We start from the raw sequence: 16,174 nt of genomic DNA, 5'->3' as shown, positions 1-16,174 counted from the left end.
CCTAGTGATGACTGGGTGTTGTGTGCTGTTCTTAGGTTAGTTAGGTTTAAGTAGTTCTAAGTTCTAGGGGACTGATGACCATAGATGTTAAGTCCCATAGTGCTCAGAGCCATTTGAACCATTTTTTCTTACGGGAATCGGCAACGCGTCGCGAGTAATGAGTATAATGGGCGGGGGCACTACGAATGTAGTGCGGGACAATACGTTGATAACGTGGGTTTCGCGGGAGGTGTGCCAGAGATAAATCCCTGCAGTCGCGCTATCCTCTGTGTCCTCGGTGATTCAGATGGATATAGCGTCTGCCATGTAAGCAGGAGATCCCGGGTTCGAGTCTCGGTCGGGACACACATTTTCATCTGTCCCCGTTGACGTATGTCAACGCCTGTAAGCAGCTAAGGGCGTTCATTTCATTGTAATTTCATATCCAGTTATGTTCTCTCCCCATAAAATCTTCTGGGAAACATGTTTTTTTGTCTAGTAAAACATACAAAGAGAGAAAATGAAAGTTGTGATTTAATTTCTTGTCGACCGCGGGGTCACTACTAACAAATCTATGATAGGGCTCGCAGGAGCTAGGGAATTGAACGAGTCCTATTGACAAACACTCTCACAGCATTTGCCTTGTGAGTGTCAGGGATCCACTCATAACGAAAAGCTGACGGACATAAACTTATTTTAACTCCGGCCTCCTTAATATGAGTTTAGTATCTTAATTATTATTTTCTCCCTTTCATGGCTACCTCGCGTAAGAGCATCGAGTCGTTCTTTTGTCAAGAATGTGAATCCATATATACAACATCGTTGCCGTTTTTTACTCCTTAAGGTGTGCGTCATGAAACCAGGATCTCCATTGGTATACGCCATCAAGATCTCGATTTCTTATTAATGATGGCAAGTTTAGATGTCAATAGCAATTTAAGTTCGAGCCTAAGTTGTGAAAGGGAAGAATAATGTGCAACTTTACACAAGTTACAGGAGTGTAACACTGTATGAATAATATCAACTACAGGGTGTTTCACAAGTTATCTTACACACTTCAAGAGCTTGTAGAAGTTGCTTAGGAAATCTCGTTTTACATAGGAATCCATGTCTGGAAACGGTTGATCCCCATGTTAGAAAGAAAACAAGAGCTACTCAGTCGCACGTCATCAGAGTTCTCACTCCTTTGATGTGGCCCTACCTCGAATTCCTCACATGTGCGAACCTTTCCATCTCAGAGTAGCACCTGCATCCTACGTGCAGAGTTATTTTCTAGGTGTTTGCCAGTCTCTGTCTTCCTCTACAGTTTTTACCCTCTACAGCTCGCTATAGTACTGTTGACTCCTTTTAACACATCCAGCAATACTTTTCACTTTCAGTGGAAACAGTAATGGCATCAGCAAATCTTATCGTTGTCAGTTAATCCCGTTCTTGAACCTACCTTTTATTTCCGTCATTGCTTCTTCGTTGTACAGATCGGAAAGTAGTGGCGAAAAACTACATCCTGTCTTACACCCATTTTACAGTAATCCGTGTACTTCTTTCTTGGTCTTCCAGTCTTATTGTTCCCTCATAGTTTTTGTACATACTGTATATTACACGACTTTACCAATAGTTCACCAGTATTTTTCTCAGATTTTCAAACATTTTGTACCATGTTATAATGTCGCACGCTTTTCTCAGGTCAACAGATCCTGTGAACGGGTCTTCATTTTTCTTCAGCCTTGCTGCCATTATCAACTGCAACATCAGAATTGCCTCTCAGGTTTCTTTACCATTCCTAAACCCAAACCGATTGTCATGTAACAGATCCTCATTTTCTTTTCCATTATTATGTATATTACTCCTATCAGTAGCTTTGATGCACGAGCTGTGCGGTAATTCTCCCACTTGTAGACTCTTGCTTAACAGTGATATTCCGACTGCATTCTTAATGTTACAGTCTTTGCTTTTAATTTCCCTGAAGGTCGTTTCGGCCTCTCTGTTTGCTGTGTCAGTTCTTCTGACAGTCATTTGTGTGTAAATTTCTTCACATTTATCCTTAGCTTCCATGCATTTCCTATTCATTTCATCCCTAAGTGACTTGTATTTCAGTATACCCGAATTTCCGTGAATATTTTTGTACTTCCTTCTTACGTCGATCAAATGAACTATTTCTGTATTGGCCATAGCTTCTTCGCAGTTACCTTCCTTGTACGTAACTTTTTCTTTCCACCTTCTGTGAATGCCCTCTACAACTGTCCCTACCTCTATAACTGAACTGAATACTGAGCTATGAATTGATATTTTCTGGCTAGTCCCTTAAACGTCAGCCTACTCTTCAACATTACTAAGTTGTGATCTGGATCTTTATCTGCTCATTGGTACGACTTACAGTCCAATATTTGATTTCTAAATCTTCGCCTAACCATGCTCTGGTTGGAGTCTTAGTATATATATCGGTCCTGTCTAAATATATCACCTTCTCTTGTGATTCTTGAAGAAAGAATTTGCAATTGCTAGCCGAAATGTAGTGCAGAACTCAATTAGTTATTCTCCACTCTCATTCAGTTACCAAAACCATATTCTTCCGTAACGTTTCCTTCTGCTCCTTCCCCTTTAACCGCATTCCAATTCTCAATGACTATTAGGTTTTCATCTCCATTTAGGTACTGAATGACCCGTCCAATTTTCTCATACAGATTTCCTATATCTTCTCCTTCAGCTTACTGCATCTCCATGTGTACCTGAACGTTGTCGTCGGTGATGATTTGCTGTCAGTTCTGATGAAAACGACCGTATCATTGAACTGTTCACAGTAACACACTCTTTGCTTATCTTCCTATTCACCGTAGGTCCTACTTCCGATATATCATTTTCTGCTGAAGTTGATATTACCCTATACTCGTGTGATCAGAAATCCTTGTCTTCTCACCGTTTCACTTCATTGAACACCACTGTGACTATACTGTGCCTTAGAATTTCCCTTTTCAGATTTTCTAGGTTTCCTATCATGTTCAGACTTCTGACATTCCACACACCGACTTTTAGAACCTTTCATCGGTCATTCAATCTTTTTCTCATGGTCACCTCCCCCCTTGGCAGTCCTCTCCTGGAGATCTGCATGGGAAACTGTTCCGGAATCTTTTGCCTATGGAGAGATCATGATGACACTTGTTCAAGTTCAGGTCCCACGTAATATCGATACACATTATGTGTCATTAATGCAGTGGTTTCCATTGCCTTCTACATCTTCATGCCGCTGATCATTCCTGATTCTTCCACCTTTTAGGGGCAGTTTCCTACACCATGGGGCATGAGAGTGCCCTGGATCTCTTTTCTCTCCTCCGCCCTCTTTGACAATGACGTTGGCAGAACGAGGGTGACTTCTTATGCTAGAAGTCTTCGGCTGCCATTGCTGATGACTTTTACTCAAAATTTAAGCAGTGGCGAGGTTCGCACCTGGAACCCAGACGTTTTGATCATTAGTAAAAGTTCTATACTTTCTCCTTCTCACAGTTTTGTTTATTACAGATGGCAGCTAGTCTTCTTTCTTTTTCTGATTATAAAGGGACCTAAACGGAGGAAGGATCTATTTGCCACTGCCACTTTGACAATAAAAGATAAAGTAACATATACGCCACTTCCGACATGTACTCCTAACTACGCCTCTCCCAATACCTCTACCTAAACATAACAAAGGTGGTAAGGAAAGGGGTGAGAGGGTGTCATATATTTGTAAGAGAGAAGAAGGCATTTTTTCTTACACTGATCATGTTGCGTTTTTTTGGTTTGTTTATATGTGTAACAGAGGAGATTTTTTTTTGTCTTTTTAAGTATCATGTTGCTTTTTATCAGTGAGAAATCCATGACCGTCTTCCCGAAAAAAAGGAGGATCATAGTATTAAACATCGAATAATGGGGCATCTGACGGGATCAACTGCTTTTTTCAGGGACATTCCAGATAGGTGGCTGGTCGTTGGAAGCACTTCAGAGGAAGTTGGAAAAGTACTGCCTGTGCAGTGTCTTGCGTTCGCGTAAGTCCAAAAATCGAGAACACGTTTCTTGCCGGTTGTAAAATAATACCGTACTGCAAGGGCACGGAACCAATTCACATAGTGAATATTCGTCTGCCGGTATTACACGTAATCCTGGAACAAAGGTGTCATGTGTGGTGTAAATCGTGCAAGAGCGGAACGTTTGAGGAAAGCCAGAATTCGCTGGACCAACTGCCAGACATCTACTGCTGGTGATCTCCACACCGCAAAGCGGAGAGTCGGCGAGGTGAACTTGGTGGAGACAACAACGATTGTTTGCCGTTGACGGGGACATACCAAACGGAGCGTGCATTAGTGTCAAGACTAGGAACGTTCACAGCCCACCATATATGGCACCACCTGTAGTTCTGGTGCTTGTATTCTATCAGATTTGGGGTGCAGCCCTAGACCTCGGGTGCCCCTACAACTTGCATGTGGAAAATCAGACCGGAAAGGTCAAGATTCGCAGGATATGTGATGAGGATGAATGTGGACAGAATGACCAAAAGACTATGGAAAAAATGGGTATGGCAAGCGGAGAGCCAAGTAGCAATTGGGTTGTTAAACTCACGAAGGACTGGTCAAAACTGAGAATCATGTTGAAAAACTGAGAAGGCAAAAGCATATATATTTTGCACTGCATCAGAGATCAATGACAGAGAATGGCAGGAAAACGACAGAGAGCCACCAATGTAGCGGACAAAATGATACGGAAGATCTCGAAAGAAGGGCGGAAGAGAAGGATGAAGTGGTTCTGGGGTAGAAACGCAGTTCACGAGGGACGAACCGAGAGGAGAAGAAGAACTTTTCTCACGCTCTAATGCGCGAAGGGAGCTTCGCTATGCCATTTGCTGTGCACCACGAAACAAATTTCCAGGAGTCATAGTTGTGGAATACAGATTAGAAGGAAAGAACCATTCGCAGTAAACGTCACGACAACGAATGTGTTACAGCCTCACCACAAGCTTGGAATGGATAAACTTGGGGTATAAATTGTGGCGTGTCCTTACCACACACAGCAAATCAGCATTCATCATTATGGCAACCATGGAGGACATATGTCTGTATGGCTAGCCAGGGTTTTTAACCACACTCTTTCCGAAGGAGGGTCCAGTCCTGAACCATTGCAGAACCTTACTTCCTTTAAGAGTTTCAGAATGCCTACCCTACAAACTGCATATGCTTCTAAAAGGCAGCTACAGCTATATTAGTCGTTTAAATCGTTCATACCACGGTACCGGACAATACACATTCTTAATGAAATCACATTTGTAAGATAATTTTGTATGCCACTCTCGCTATCACATGAATATTTTCTTTTTAGACGAAGTTTCGTGAACCCTCCGCTAACAGATACGTCATTACTTGTTGGTTCATTATTTCTTTGAGGCAACCACCTACGAGCACGCGGGTGTCGATGAAAAACTGAGCGACAATAAGATATCCAGTTCGTCGCAGCTGTGATCTGTGACCTTGTGATACAACCAGATCCTCAACTGTCGCATTTGGACTGCAGTCATTGCTCAGTCCCTTTGTTGAAGAGTCACGTAATCACGAGTTCTTCACATCACGCAGTGGCGAGCCTTATAAAAGCTCTGCAGCCCACGTTCACCTCAGCACTTCCATCACCATGAGGGCGACAGTGGCAGCTCTTCTCTTGTGTCTTGTGGTGAGTAGTAAGGACTGAGACTTTATCGAAATTTGTGCTCTACGTATCTTTACTGTTATTTACTTCTACATCTGCTTACAAACACTGAATGCTTCAAAATGTACCATAGTTTTCTGTCCGTAACATGCGATTCTCGAATCTAACGGTTGGAAAGTGTTTGAAACTTCGTCGGTTCTGTAAGCGACTTCATGTTAGTCAGACGCGTACAAATATAGAGAGTTGTGAGATTGTACCAAATTCATCAACTTCGTGTGAATCGTTTATGAACAATACATTCATAATATCAGAAAATAATCTGAATCGTCCTTCTTACTGGATTGATATTTCCGAGGATAACAGCTGAAATCCGTGTCTGAGCATCCACACGTTATTACTGGCGGATTTCAAAAATCGTAAAACATCAGTCCAAAAAGTTTCGAGAATATATTAGTACAAAGTAAGATGGTGGTTTTAATGCTCAATGTATTCTACGTACCCCTCCCCCCTCCCCCTCTTGATTACAAGGCACAGAACATTCACACACCCATGAGGATCTGTCAGTGAAATCTATCTTTGACATGTTGTTCAACTGGTGTGTCCCATTGGTTTGTAAGTCGGCTGTGTCGTCAAAGCGTTGACAGTTCACGTGAATTTCTACACTTTCTCATTGTGCAGTGGCTTCGATTTCATAACACGAAATCTCATCACCAGTAATGATTTGTTCGAGAAAAGAATTGTCCACGTGTTTCATTTCAAGCTAGTCATGCCATGTGCCCAGGCATCGTTGCTTTCGTTAAGGAGTCAAGACGAATGCGACAAACCTTGTACACACTTTCCTTCTGTTCAGGACATTCTCAAGAATGCCTTAAACACTTAGAGATGTTGCTCCATTGCGATTTCTCACACAACAGTGATTACACCGTACTGTCGCACGTCGACTATGTACTTGACACCGCCTACGTACCTGATTAAACTGTCTCGTCGAATGTATGTCTGTGTTTTTTTGGTTGTACGGGTTGCCACTGTAGTTACTGGGCTGATTCGCTTATACGCCAGAAATAAAAGCAGTGTCGGAATTTTCTGGATGGACGGTGAATGTAGAAAATTGCCATCAGATTTTCTTCCTCGTGTCGAACTGGTACTCCATTTCTAATGCTTCTAATGATCTTTCGTCTGCATACCTACATTTTTTATGAATGATGACAGGATTCTTGTTATCATTTGTTTCAGCATACGTTTGTCGCCGTTTGTCATGTCATCAGAGAGGTTGACGTTTCTCTAGTACTGCGCATAAAGGCTGACCTAGCAGAACATCAGTAATTCCTTTACAAGAGCCTATTTTCAGGTGCTATTGTTGTGTCAATCCCTGTTCGTCACTCTTGTTGTGGTAAAAATCAAAGTAGTACAACTCTGATGATACACAGCTAAATATGAGAATTCAACAAACATAGCGACTAATCACGAAAATAAGAATTGGATTCATCATGAATCAAAACCCTAAAATATTGCTATACAGTAATAGAACAAGAGTTTTATTTAGTGTACTAGAAGCTCGTTACCGGGAGTAGTTGGATTGCTTATTTATTGCACTCTGATGGTAGACAGAAAGGGAAATCAAATCTTATATAGCGACAGGGAAACCGCAACACAAAAAAATAATTAACGTCGCGTAATGAAATTTCGGGAATAGATCTGCCAAGGTAACATATTTAAATAATTAACATTGCAATATCACAGGTTAACGTAAGTGCGAGAAAAGGTATTGAAATATGATATGTTGGTGCATCAATAACCTGTGTAACGGTCAGATTGTTGAATACGAGCACGCAAACGCGAATGCATTGTGTTGTACAAATGCCGGATGTAAGTTTCTGGCATGGGGTTCCACGCCTGTTGCACTTGGTCGGTCAATACATGGTCAGTTAATGCTGTTTGTGGACGGCGCTAGAGTTGTCGTCCGATGATGTCCCATAAGTGCTCAACTAGAGACAGATCTGGCGATCGAGAAGGCCGAGGCATATGTGGACACTGTAGACCGTGGTGGGTTACAACAGCAGTATGTGGACGAGCGTTATCCTTTTGGTAAAAGCTGTTTATGAATGGCAGCACTGCAGGTCGAAACATCAAACTCATGTGCATAGTTCCAGTCAGGATGTGTGGGATGACCACGAGACTGCTGGTGATCCCACACAGAGTGGCACTCCACATAAGACCATAATTCCAGTTGTACGTCAACTGTGTCTAGCACGCGAATAGATAGGTTGTAGGCCCTCGGATAGCCTCCAACCAACCAACATACAGCATCACTGGCACCGAGGCGCAACCAGTTTCCATTAGAGATCACAACAGACTTGTGCCCTGCCCCCTTACTGGCTCTCGCTTGACAACACTGACGTCGCAAATGGCGGTGGTTTAGGGTCAGTCGAGTGGACGCTACAGAGCATCTGCCGCAGACCCGTCCTTGAATTAACCGATTTATAACAGTTCTTTCTATCATTGTGGTGCCAACTGCTGCTCAGACTACTGCTGCAGATGCAGTACGATGTGCCTGAGCCGCACACCGAGCACGATGATCTTCCTCATCGGTAGTACCAAATGAATCTTCGGAACCCAGTCTTCTTACTACTGTATATTCTCGCGACCATCGCTACCAGAAATCATGTGCAGTGTCCACATTCCTGCCAAGTCGTTGTGCAAAGTCACGTAAGCAACATCCAGCTTCTCGAAGCCCTTTTATACGACCTTGCTCAAACTCAGTGACGAGTTTCTGGCGAAACACAAATAATGGCATGGTACTAACTCAAATTGCCATCACTGCATACATTTCTTTATGATTACTTGAAGTAATCATCAATAATGGTTGAACATGTTCATTCAATCAGTTTCTGTAATAAAGCAGTAAGACTGATTTCTAATATGTGTCAGTGTAAAAAAATACATCTGATGATACAGACCTAATAGTCACAAGTCATGATTTCTGCGATTCATAGTCTTTCTTTGAAAACTACATTAGCAGAAACTTAATCTCTGTTCAGAAGGAATACAAATTAATTTCCATCTACATATATGATGCATGGTTTCATGAGGTTGACTCTATACAATTACATGTTCATAAGCTCGATACAATATGAAACAAGAGTCGTCCGACCATTAGCACTCCAATGTCTGTGTTAACAGGCTTAGGCAAGGAATAAAGTTTTGTGTCGTGCAGTCAAGTAGTTTACAATACGACATTCTACCACAGGTATCAGCATGCCGCAGCCAAGAGACTCCACCTGGTCCTCCTGGACCAACTGAGGGGCCACAGCCAACTGGTCCACCAGGCCCACCAACTGGAGGTCCTGATCCAACTGGTCAACCAACCGGAGGCCCTGAACCAACTGGACCACCAGGTCCACCAACTGGAGGTCCTGAACCAACTGGTCAACCAACCGGAGGCCCTGAACCAACTGGACCACCAGGTCCACCAACTGGAGGTCCTGAACCAACTGGAGAGCCCCAACCAACTGGAGGACCACAACCAACTGGTGGGCCTGAACCAACTGGAGGGCCCCAACCAACTGGTGAACCTCAGCCTACTGGAGGGCCTCAACCTACTGGACCACCAGCGCCACCTGGCCGTATTTAGCCCGGTGTTTTCTAGTGATGCAAGACTAGCGCAACTGAAAACGTTAAAGGATTTCAGCTTTTACTTTTATAGTTGACTTTAACTGCGGTAATTGATGGAAGTGTTCTTATGTGTCCTAAAAATCAATTCTGATTAAACCAGCAATCAAAAAGCTCCACTAACGATTTATTTACTGTGTACTGTAAAAGCAACCAGTTCTCCTAAATATGGAACCAGTATGTAAAGTTCATTACAGGAGTTACTAGCGGTTCATATCTCATCAAATTTTTTACCACTTGATATGCAGTTCCAAAAGATGCTGTACGTTGCCGAAGGAGTCCGTGTTACCGACTAAATGAACTTCATGAATTGATATGAGCAAATATCATATTTTCAGGAAACACTCTTGCCAGCTATAAAAAGCTCTGTTCAAAGCATACTGACACATAACCTTTGAACGATATTCAGGCTTTGATGATGTGTAATACATCTTGTGACCTAAGATGATTTCTTTGAAACCTATTTTCTCCTCCTTCAGTTACATATTTTTACCTCTTCTTATGTATATGAGAATTAGTACACTTAGGTAATTAGTTCGATAGTTTGAGTCTTAAATTTCTATCATTTAATTAAGATGTTGCCTTCTAATAAAAATATTTATCTGGGATCTGGACTTAATGTTTCGTTGAACCTAGCATATCAACCAGAACGAATATTAACCGTAACTCAGTGTAACACCAGCAGTAGCAATGACAGAATGGATGGGTAGCAACCTCTTTTTGACAGCTCTTATGTGGTGCAACCATTTACAAGAAACATGTCGCTAATGAGAAACTAGGCTCTATTTATCAAGATATAAATAGTAATCAATATGAGTTGATGACTCTCCTCAGTATTGTTTTAGGGTACCATCACCAGTAAAATAGAAGTCACTAAACTTAATCATACCGATCTGACCAAACCGTTCAGTTTGAAGCAGAATGGCTATGTGAATGCTACAACATTAAATGTAAAAGATTAAATAGAAAAGAAAATGAACTGCGAGTCATTATGGAAATAACGAGCAGATGCATATATTTACTGTGGATATATTCTTGAAGGCTCACTAAGCAATATGCTGCTCTGAGTAATACATACCCATCCAATTCAGACTGGGTAAACTGAAATATTTTTGAAAGTCTAAAGAAGAACTATGTGATTGCTGATGAAACTTCAGTAACAAATTCTTCAACCATGACGTTTCAAGTTATTCAAGGTTGGTTTTCCAAAAATTTCCTTACTAGCCTTTCGTGATGTATATGAGAATGTACTACTGCCCATTTGTATGTAGGGGCAAGATATTAGCACTACATAAACTTTACGCGTGCCCACATATTTAAAGGCTCATTTTTTCTCGCATAGCATACTTTAATGTGACATGGAAGGGACCATGCTTAAGCACTAGCAATATATTACTATACTACACTCTTTCAGGAGACCCAAACCCTGCTATACGAGCCATGTCAAATTAATGGAACATTTTCTATTGTGCTGCATGGCCTGTAATGATAATGTTGTATAGAGAGATGATGTTTGACGCATTTCTCAAAAGAAATTCAACACAATGGTAATTATTCTTCAGATAATCCTTTTTTAATGTCCTTTTTTATAAATAGAAAAATTAAAACAATGCTAAATTGCGTCAATTGACAGGCAGTACAAATACCAGAAATTGTATGTCATTATCGCTAGTAGTTAACTTCAAAGTGTTCCTTATATGGCGAAAGAGAATATTTGTGGGAAATGATGTTTGAATTTTTAACAGCAGTTCAATAATGCTTTGCCTGTCTTGCATGTGAAAGTACTGATTACGTGATTTCGATAGAACATGACACCTAATAATATTCGCTTTGGTGCATATGACACTAGAATGGTATACTCCAAAGCGTATAATGTGCTCTGCCTACAAACCTTGAACCATTACATGGATTACGCTTAAATGGGCCAGACACTTGGTTCGAATACAATAGGTACCAACGACCAAAGCATGTATATGCGCTTAATTACTCCTACTAAATATTGTCATGGGTATTATAAAGTAAATTTTCAGAAACTGGTCTGACTCTGAGTTACTAAATAAGTGTCTCCAAAGGATTACACGGAATCAGAATTAGAGAGTGAAGAACGTGATTTTTACCAGATTTCTGATCATCATGTACTTGAAACTTTTTTTGCGGAGAACGTCGGAGTTAATGTGATCTTATACCTCATTAGAGCTAGGAGAGTTGTCCGAATTACTACAAAAACTGTTGTAATTTTGTTACTGATTACGTCCATAAACGCTTGATCTTCATTCAGAAGCTATTTTCAGGCATATAATAAGTGCAGTGTACTAACGATACAACAACAAAGATATTATATTATTCTTGAAGATCGCCATTTCAAACTGAAACATTTGACTGCTGTCCCACGTTCGCCAACAGTAGGAAGATGTAAAACAGATGGTTTCTTATATATTTCCAGTTAATATTTTATGAGAAGCCTGTGTATATATACTTTCTAGAAAATAAATTAAAGAAGCAAAAAAATTATATTTTCATTATTACCTAGGTCCAGGGAACGTTAATGACGGCCACTTCGGAGATATTAGGGAAATTGTGGGATAATAAGGGAAAGGCATCAATAAATAATAATATAACCTGGGAAATGTCATTCGTTTGTAGCACACAAATAGGGAGTAGCTGGTACTACACAAACCAGCATACAACGCATATAAATTTATATACAGCCAAAATTGTACAACATTGTACTATGGGATATGTACTCGGAGTACCTAATCAGTAGTAAGCTACAATAATACAACCAAATCATGTGTATCAGATGTTTTGCACAAAATCCGTCCACATACTGAAAAGTCCGCAGCTTTTATGAGGCCCAAGAAAAGAGAAACGAGGTAGCTCGGACTGTCAGGAAATAATTGATCGTGGCACATCACTGAGAAAATGTTTTCTGACTTTGAATTAGTTCGTTACGTTTGGACAAATTAAAAAAAATACAAGGAACATCTCAGCAGCAGTGAACGAGCGTCTCATCCCAGACGTGATCTCTCGTTACGGAGGAAAAGGAAGGATGAGACACCGGGAAATACTCTGTCGACGAAGCAAACGTTTTGCCGCTGAGTCATAAGAATCAGATCTCTACTAAACATTTTCGTTGTTATAAAATCTCTGCAGGCAGTCCTTGGAAAGGAAATGCAGGTTTGTAGTATAGTAGATTTAGAAAATATCTACATCTACAGCACGGCAATGCTCCATCAGAGGATGCACAAGCACAGTGTAGGTCGCCTCTTTAGTAGACCTGTTGAAAGGATTCTGTCAATAAAACGTACTCTTTGGTTTGCCTAAATAAACAGCTCTGTTAACATAGCCTCAACTGTTAGTGCTGCCACACGCCAACTGTGCGTAGCTGTTGTGTTGATGTCGATCATAGACGGAGATAACACAGACAACAGTGCATCGAAGAGCGCGTATATAAAGTGCCAAATGTAATATACGAATTGCTACTAATCAAAAGTAATTCGACATCTATCATTGGATATTAGTATGACGGCTCTTGCCTTCTTGACGTCTTGATCTCTACTTTCATTGAGGTATCTGAATTTCTGGCGAGGAATGGCAGCCCGTTCGTCCTCAAGAGCAGATAGCAGTGAAAGTAGTGAAGCTGGACGCTGGTGGCTGGAGCGGCATCGACGTTCTGACTCATCTCAAAGTTGTTCCATTGGGTTCAGGTCGGAAGTCTTTGCACGCCAGTCCATTTCAGGAATAATGCTGTCTTTTAAGCGGGACCATCGTCTCCAAACTGAATCTCTACTGTACACAATAAACCATGCTATGAAGTGTGTCCTTATGATGGCACATTCAACCTTTTCCTAAAAGTCGTATGGGTACCAGAAGTATAATCACTAAAAATGAGACCACACCATAACACCATCTCCTCTGTGGTTCACTGTAGACACACAATGGCAGGTAACTTCATCCAGCCTTCCGCCAAGTACAAATCTTCCATCAGACTGTCACAGAGTGTAGCATGATTCATCGTTGCAGATCACCAATTTCCGGTCATCCACTATCCAGCAGAGTCGCTCTATATTGCACCTCCAGTGTGTGGGTTATGAGGTGCTGCTCGCCCATTGCACCCCATCCTTTTGAATTCCCTACTGGCAGTCTTTGCACTTGCTGAACTGCTGGTAGTGCTTTTGAACTCACGAGTGCATCCTTGCCTCGATTTCAGGCACCTTACAATGCTCCGAGTTCCCTCTAATTTAGTAGTCCATTTGAGTGCTTTATTATGGTAGGGAAACTAGAAAATCTGAAAAGGGAAATGCAAAGGCTCAATCTAGATGTAGTAGGGGTCAGTGAAGCGAAGTGGAAGGAAGACAAGGATTTCTGGTCAAATGAGTATCGGGTAATATCAACAGCAGCAGAAAATGGAATAACAGATGTAGGATTCGTTATGAATAGGAAGGTAGGGCAGAGGGTGTGTTACTGTGTACAGTTCAGTGACCGGGTTGTTCTAATCAGAATCGACAGCAGACCAACACCGACAACGATAGATCAGGTATACATGCCGAAGTCGCAAGCTGAAGATGAACAGATAGAGAAAGTGTATGAGGATATTGAAAGGGTAATGCAGTATGTAAAGGGGGACGAAAATCTAATAGTCATGGGCGACTGGAATGCAGTTGTATGGGAAGGAGAAGAAGAAAAGGTTACAGGATGATATGGGCTTGGGACAAGGAATGAAAGAGGAGAAAGACTAATTGAGTTCTGTAACAAGTTTCAGCTAGTAATAGCGAATACCCTGTTCAAGAATCACAAGAGGAGGAGGTATACTTGGAAAAGGCCGGGAGATACGGGAAGATTTCAATTAGATTACATCATGGTCAGACAGAGATTCCGAAATCAGATACTGGATTGTAAGGCGTACCCAGGAGCAGATATAGACTCAGATCACAATATAGTAGTGATGAAGAGTAGGCTGAAGTTCAAGACATTAGTCAGGAAGAATCAATACGCAAAGAAGTGGGATACGGAAGTACTAAGGAATGACGAGATACGTTTGAAGTTCTCTAACGCTATAGATACAGCAATAAGGAACAGTGCAGTAGGCAGTACGGTTGAAGAGGAATGGACATCTCTAAAAAGGGCCATCACAGAAGTTGTGAAGGAAAGCATAGGTATAAAGAAGGTAGCTGCGAAGAAACCATGGGTAACAGAAGAAATATTTCAGTTGATTGATGAAAGGAGGAAGTACAAACATGTTCCGGGAAAATCATGAATACAGAAATACAAGTCGCTGAGGAATGAAATAAATAGGAAGTGCAGGGAAGCTAAGACGAAATGGCTGCAGGAAAAATGTGAAGACATCGAAAAAGATATGATTGTCGGAAGGACAGACTCAGCATACAGGAAAGTCAAAACAACCTTTGGTGACATTAAAAGCAACGGTGGTAACATTAAGAGTGCAACGGGAATTCCACTGTTAAATGCAGAGGAGAGAGCAGATAGGTGGAAAGAATACATTGAAAGCCTCTATGAGGGTGAAGATTTGTCTGATGTGATAGAAGAAGAAACAGGAGTCGATTTAGAAGAGATAGGGGATCCAGTATTAGAATTGGAAATTAAAAGAGCTTTGGAGGACTCACGGTCAAATAAGGCAGAGGGAATAGATAACATTCCATCAGAATTTCTAAAATCATTGCCGGCCGAAGTGGCCGTGCGGTTAAAGGCGCTGCAGTCTGGAACCGCAAGACCGCTACGGTCGCAGGTTCGAATCCTGCCTCGGGCATGGATGTTTGTGATGTCCTTAGGTTAGTTAGGTTTAACTAGTTCTAAGTTCTAGGGGACTAATGACCTCAGCAGTTGAGTCCCATAGTGCTCAGAGCCATTTTCTAAAATCATTGGGGGAAGTGGCAACAAAACGACTACTCACGTTGGTGTGCAGAATATATGAGTCTGGCGACATACCATCTGACTTTCGGAAAAGCATCATCCACACAATTCCGGGGACGGCAAGAGCTGACAAGTGCGAGAATTATCGCACAATCAGCTTAACAGGTCATGCATCGAAGCTGCTTACAAGAATAATATACAGAAGAATGGAAAAGAAAATTGAGAATGCGCTAGGTGACGATCAGTTTGGCTTTAGAAAAGTAAAGGGACGAGAGAGGCAATTCTGACGTTACGGCTAATAATGGAAGCACGGCTAAACAAAAATCAAGACACTTTCATAGGATTTGTCGACCTGGAAAAATCGTTCGACAATATAAAATGGTGTAAGCTGTTCGAGATTCTGAAAAAAGTAGGGGTAAGCTATAGGGAGAGACGGGTCATATACAATATGTACAACAACCAAGAGGGAATAATAAGAGTGGACGATCAAGAACGAAGTGCTCGTATTAAGAAGGGTGTAAGACAAGGCTGTAGCCTTTCGCCCCTACTCTTCAATCTGTACATCGAGGAAGCAATGATGGAAATAAAAGAAAGGTCCAGGAGTGGAATTAAAATACAAGGTGAAAGGATATCAATGATACGATTCGCTGATGACATTGCTATCCTGAGTGAAAGTGAAGAAGAATTAAATGATCTGCTGAACGGAATGAACAGTCTAATGAGTAAATCGGAGAAAGACGAAGGTAATAAGAAGTAGTAGAAATGAGAACAGCGAGAAACTTAACATCAGGATTGATGGTCACGAAGTCAGTGAAGTTAAGGAATTCTGCTACCTAGGCAGTAAAATAACCAATGACGGTCGGAGCAAGGAGGACATCAAAAGCAGACTCGCTATGGCAAAAAAGGCATTTCTGGCCAAGAGAAGTCTACTAATATCAAATACCGGCCTTAATTTGAGGAAGAAATTTCTGAAGATGTACGTCTGGAGTACAGC

At 41.4% G+C, this 16,174-nt stretch overlaps 2 protein-coding genes across 10 annotated transcripts in view; one reads left to right on the top strand and one right to left on the bottom strand.

Moving 5' to 3' along the window:
- Window positions 1-16,174, bottom strand: part of LOC126237344 (proline-rich protein HaeIII subfamily 1-like) — a 388,790-nt gene that overhangs the window by 355,836 nt on the left and 16,780 nt on the right. The window lies entirely within an intron of this gene.
- Window positions 5,584-16,174, top strand: part of LOC126237342 (proline-rich protein 2-like) — a 126,438-nt gene continuing 115,847 nt past the window's right edge. For 3 of the 7 annotated variants that reach the window (XM_049947381.1, XM_049947377.1, XM_049947382.1), the window contains exons 1-2: window positions 5,591-5,664; window positions 8,888-9,104. In XM_049947381.1, coding sequence (XP_049803338.1) covers window positions 5,626-5,664; window positions 8,888-9,104 — 256 coding nt within the window. In that variant the 5' untranslated portion in view covers window positions 5,591-5,625. Of the gene's footprint in view, window positions 5,665-8,887; window positions 9,213-16,174 lie in introns of all 7 variants that reach the window. The other 4 variants (XM_049947389.1, XM_049947378.1, XM_049947376.1 and 1 more) reach the window with 4 other exon arrangements.

Source organism: Schistocerca nitens, chromosome 2 (genome assembly GCF_023898315.1).
Source record: "Schistocerca nitens isolate TAMUIC-IGC-003100 chromosome 2, iqSchNite1.1, whole genome shotgun sequence".
Classification (NCBI taxonomy): domain Eukaryota; kingdom Metazoa; phylum Arthropoda; class Insecta; order Orthoptera; family Acrididae; genus Schistocerca; species Schistocerca nitens.
This window is presented reverse-complemented; position numbering and strand designations above follow the sequence as displayed.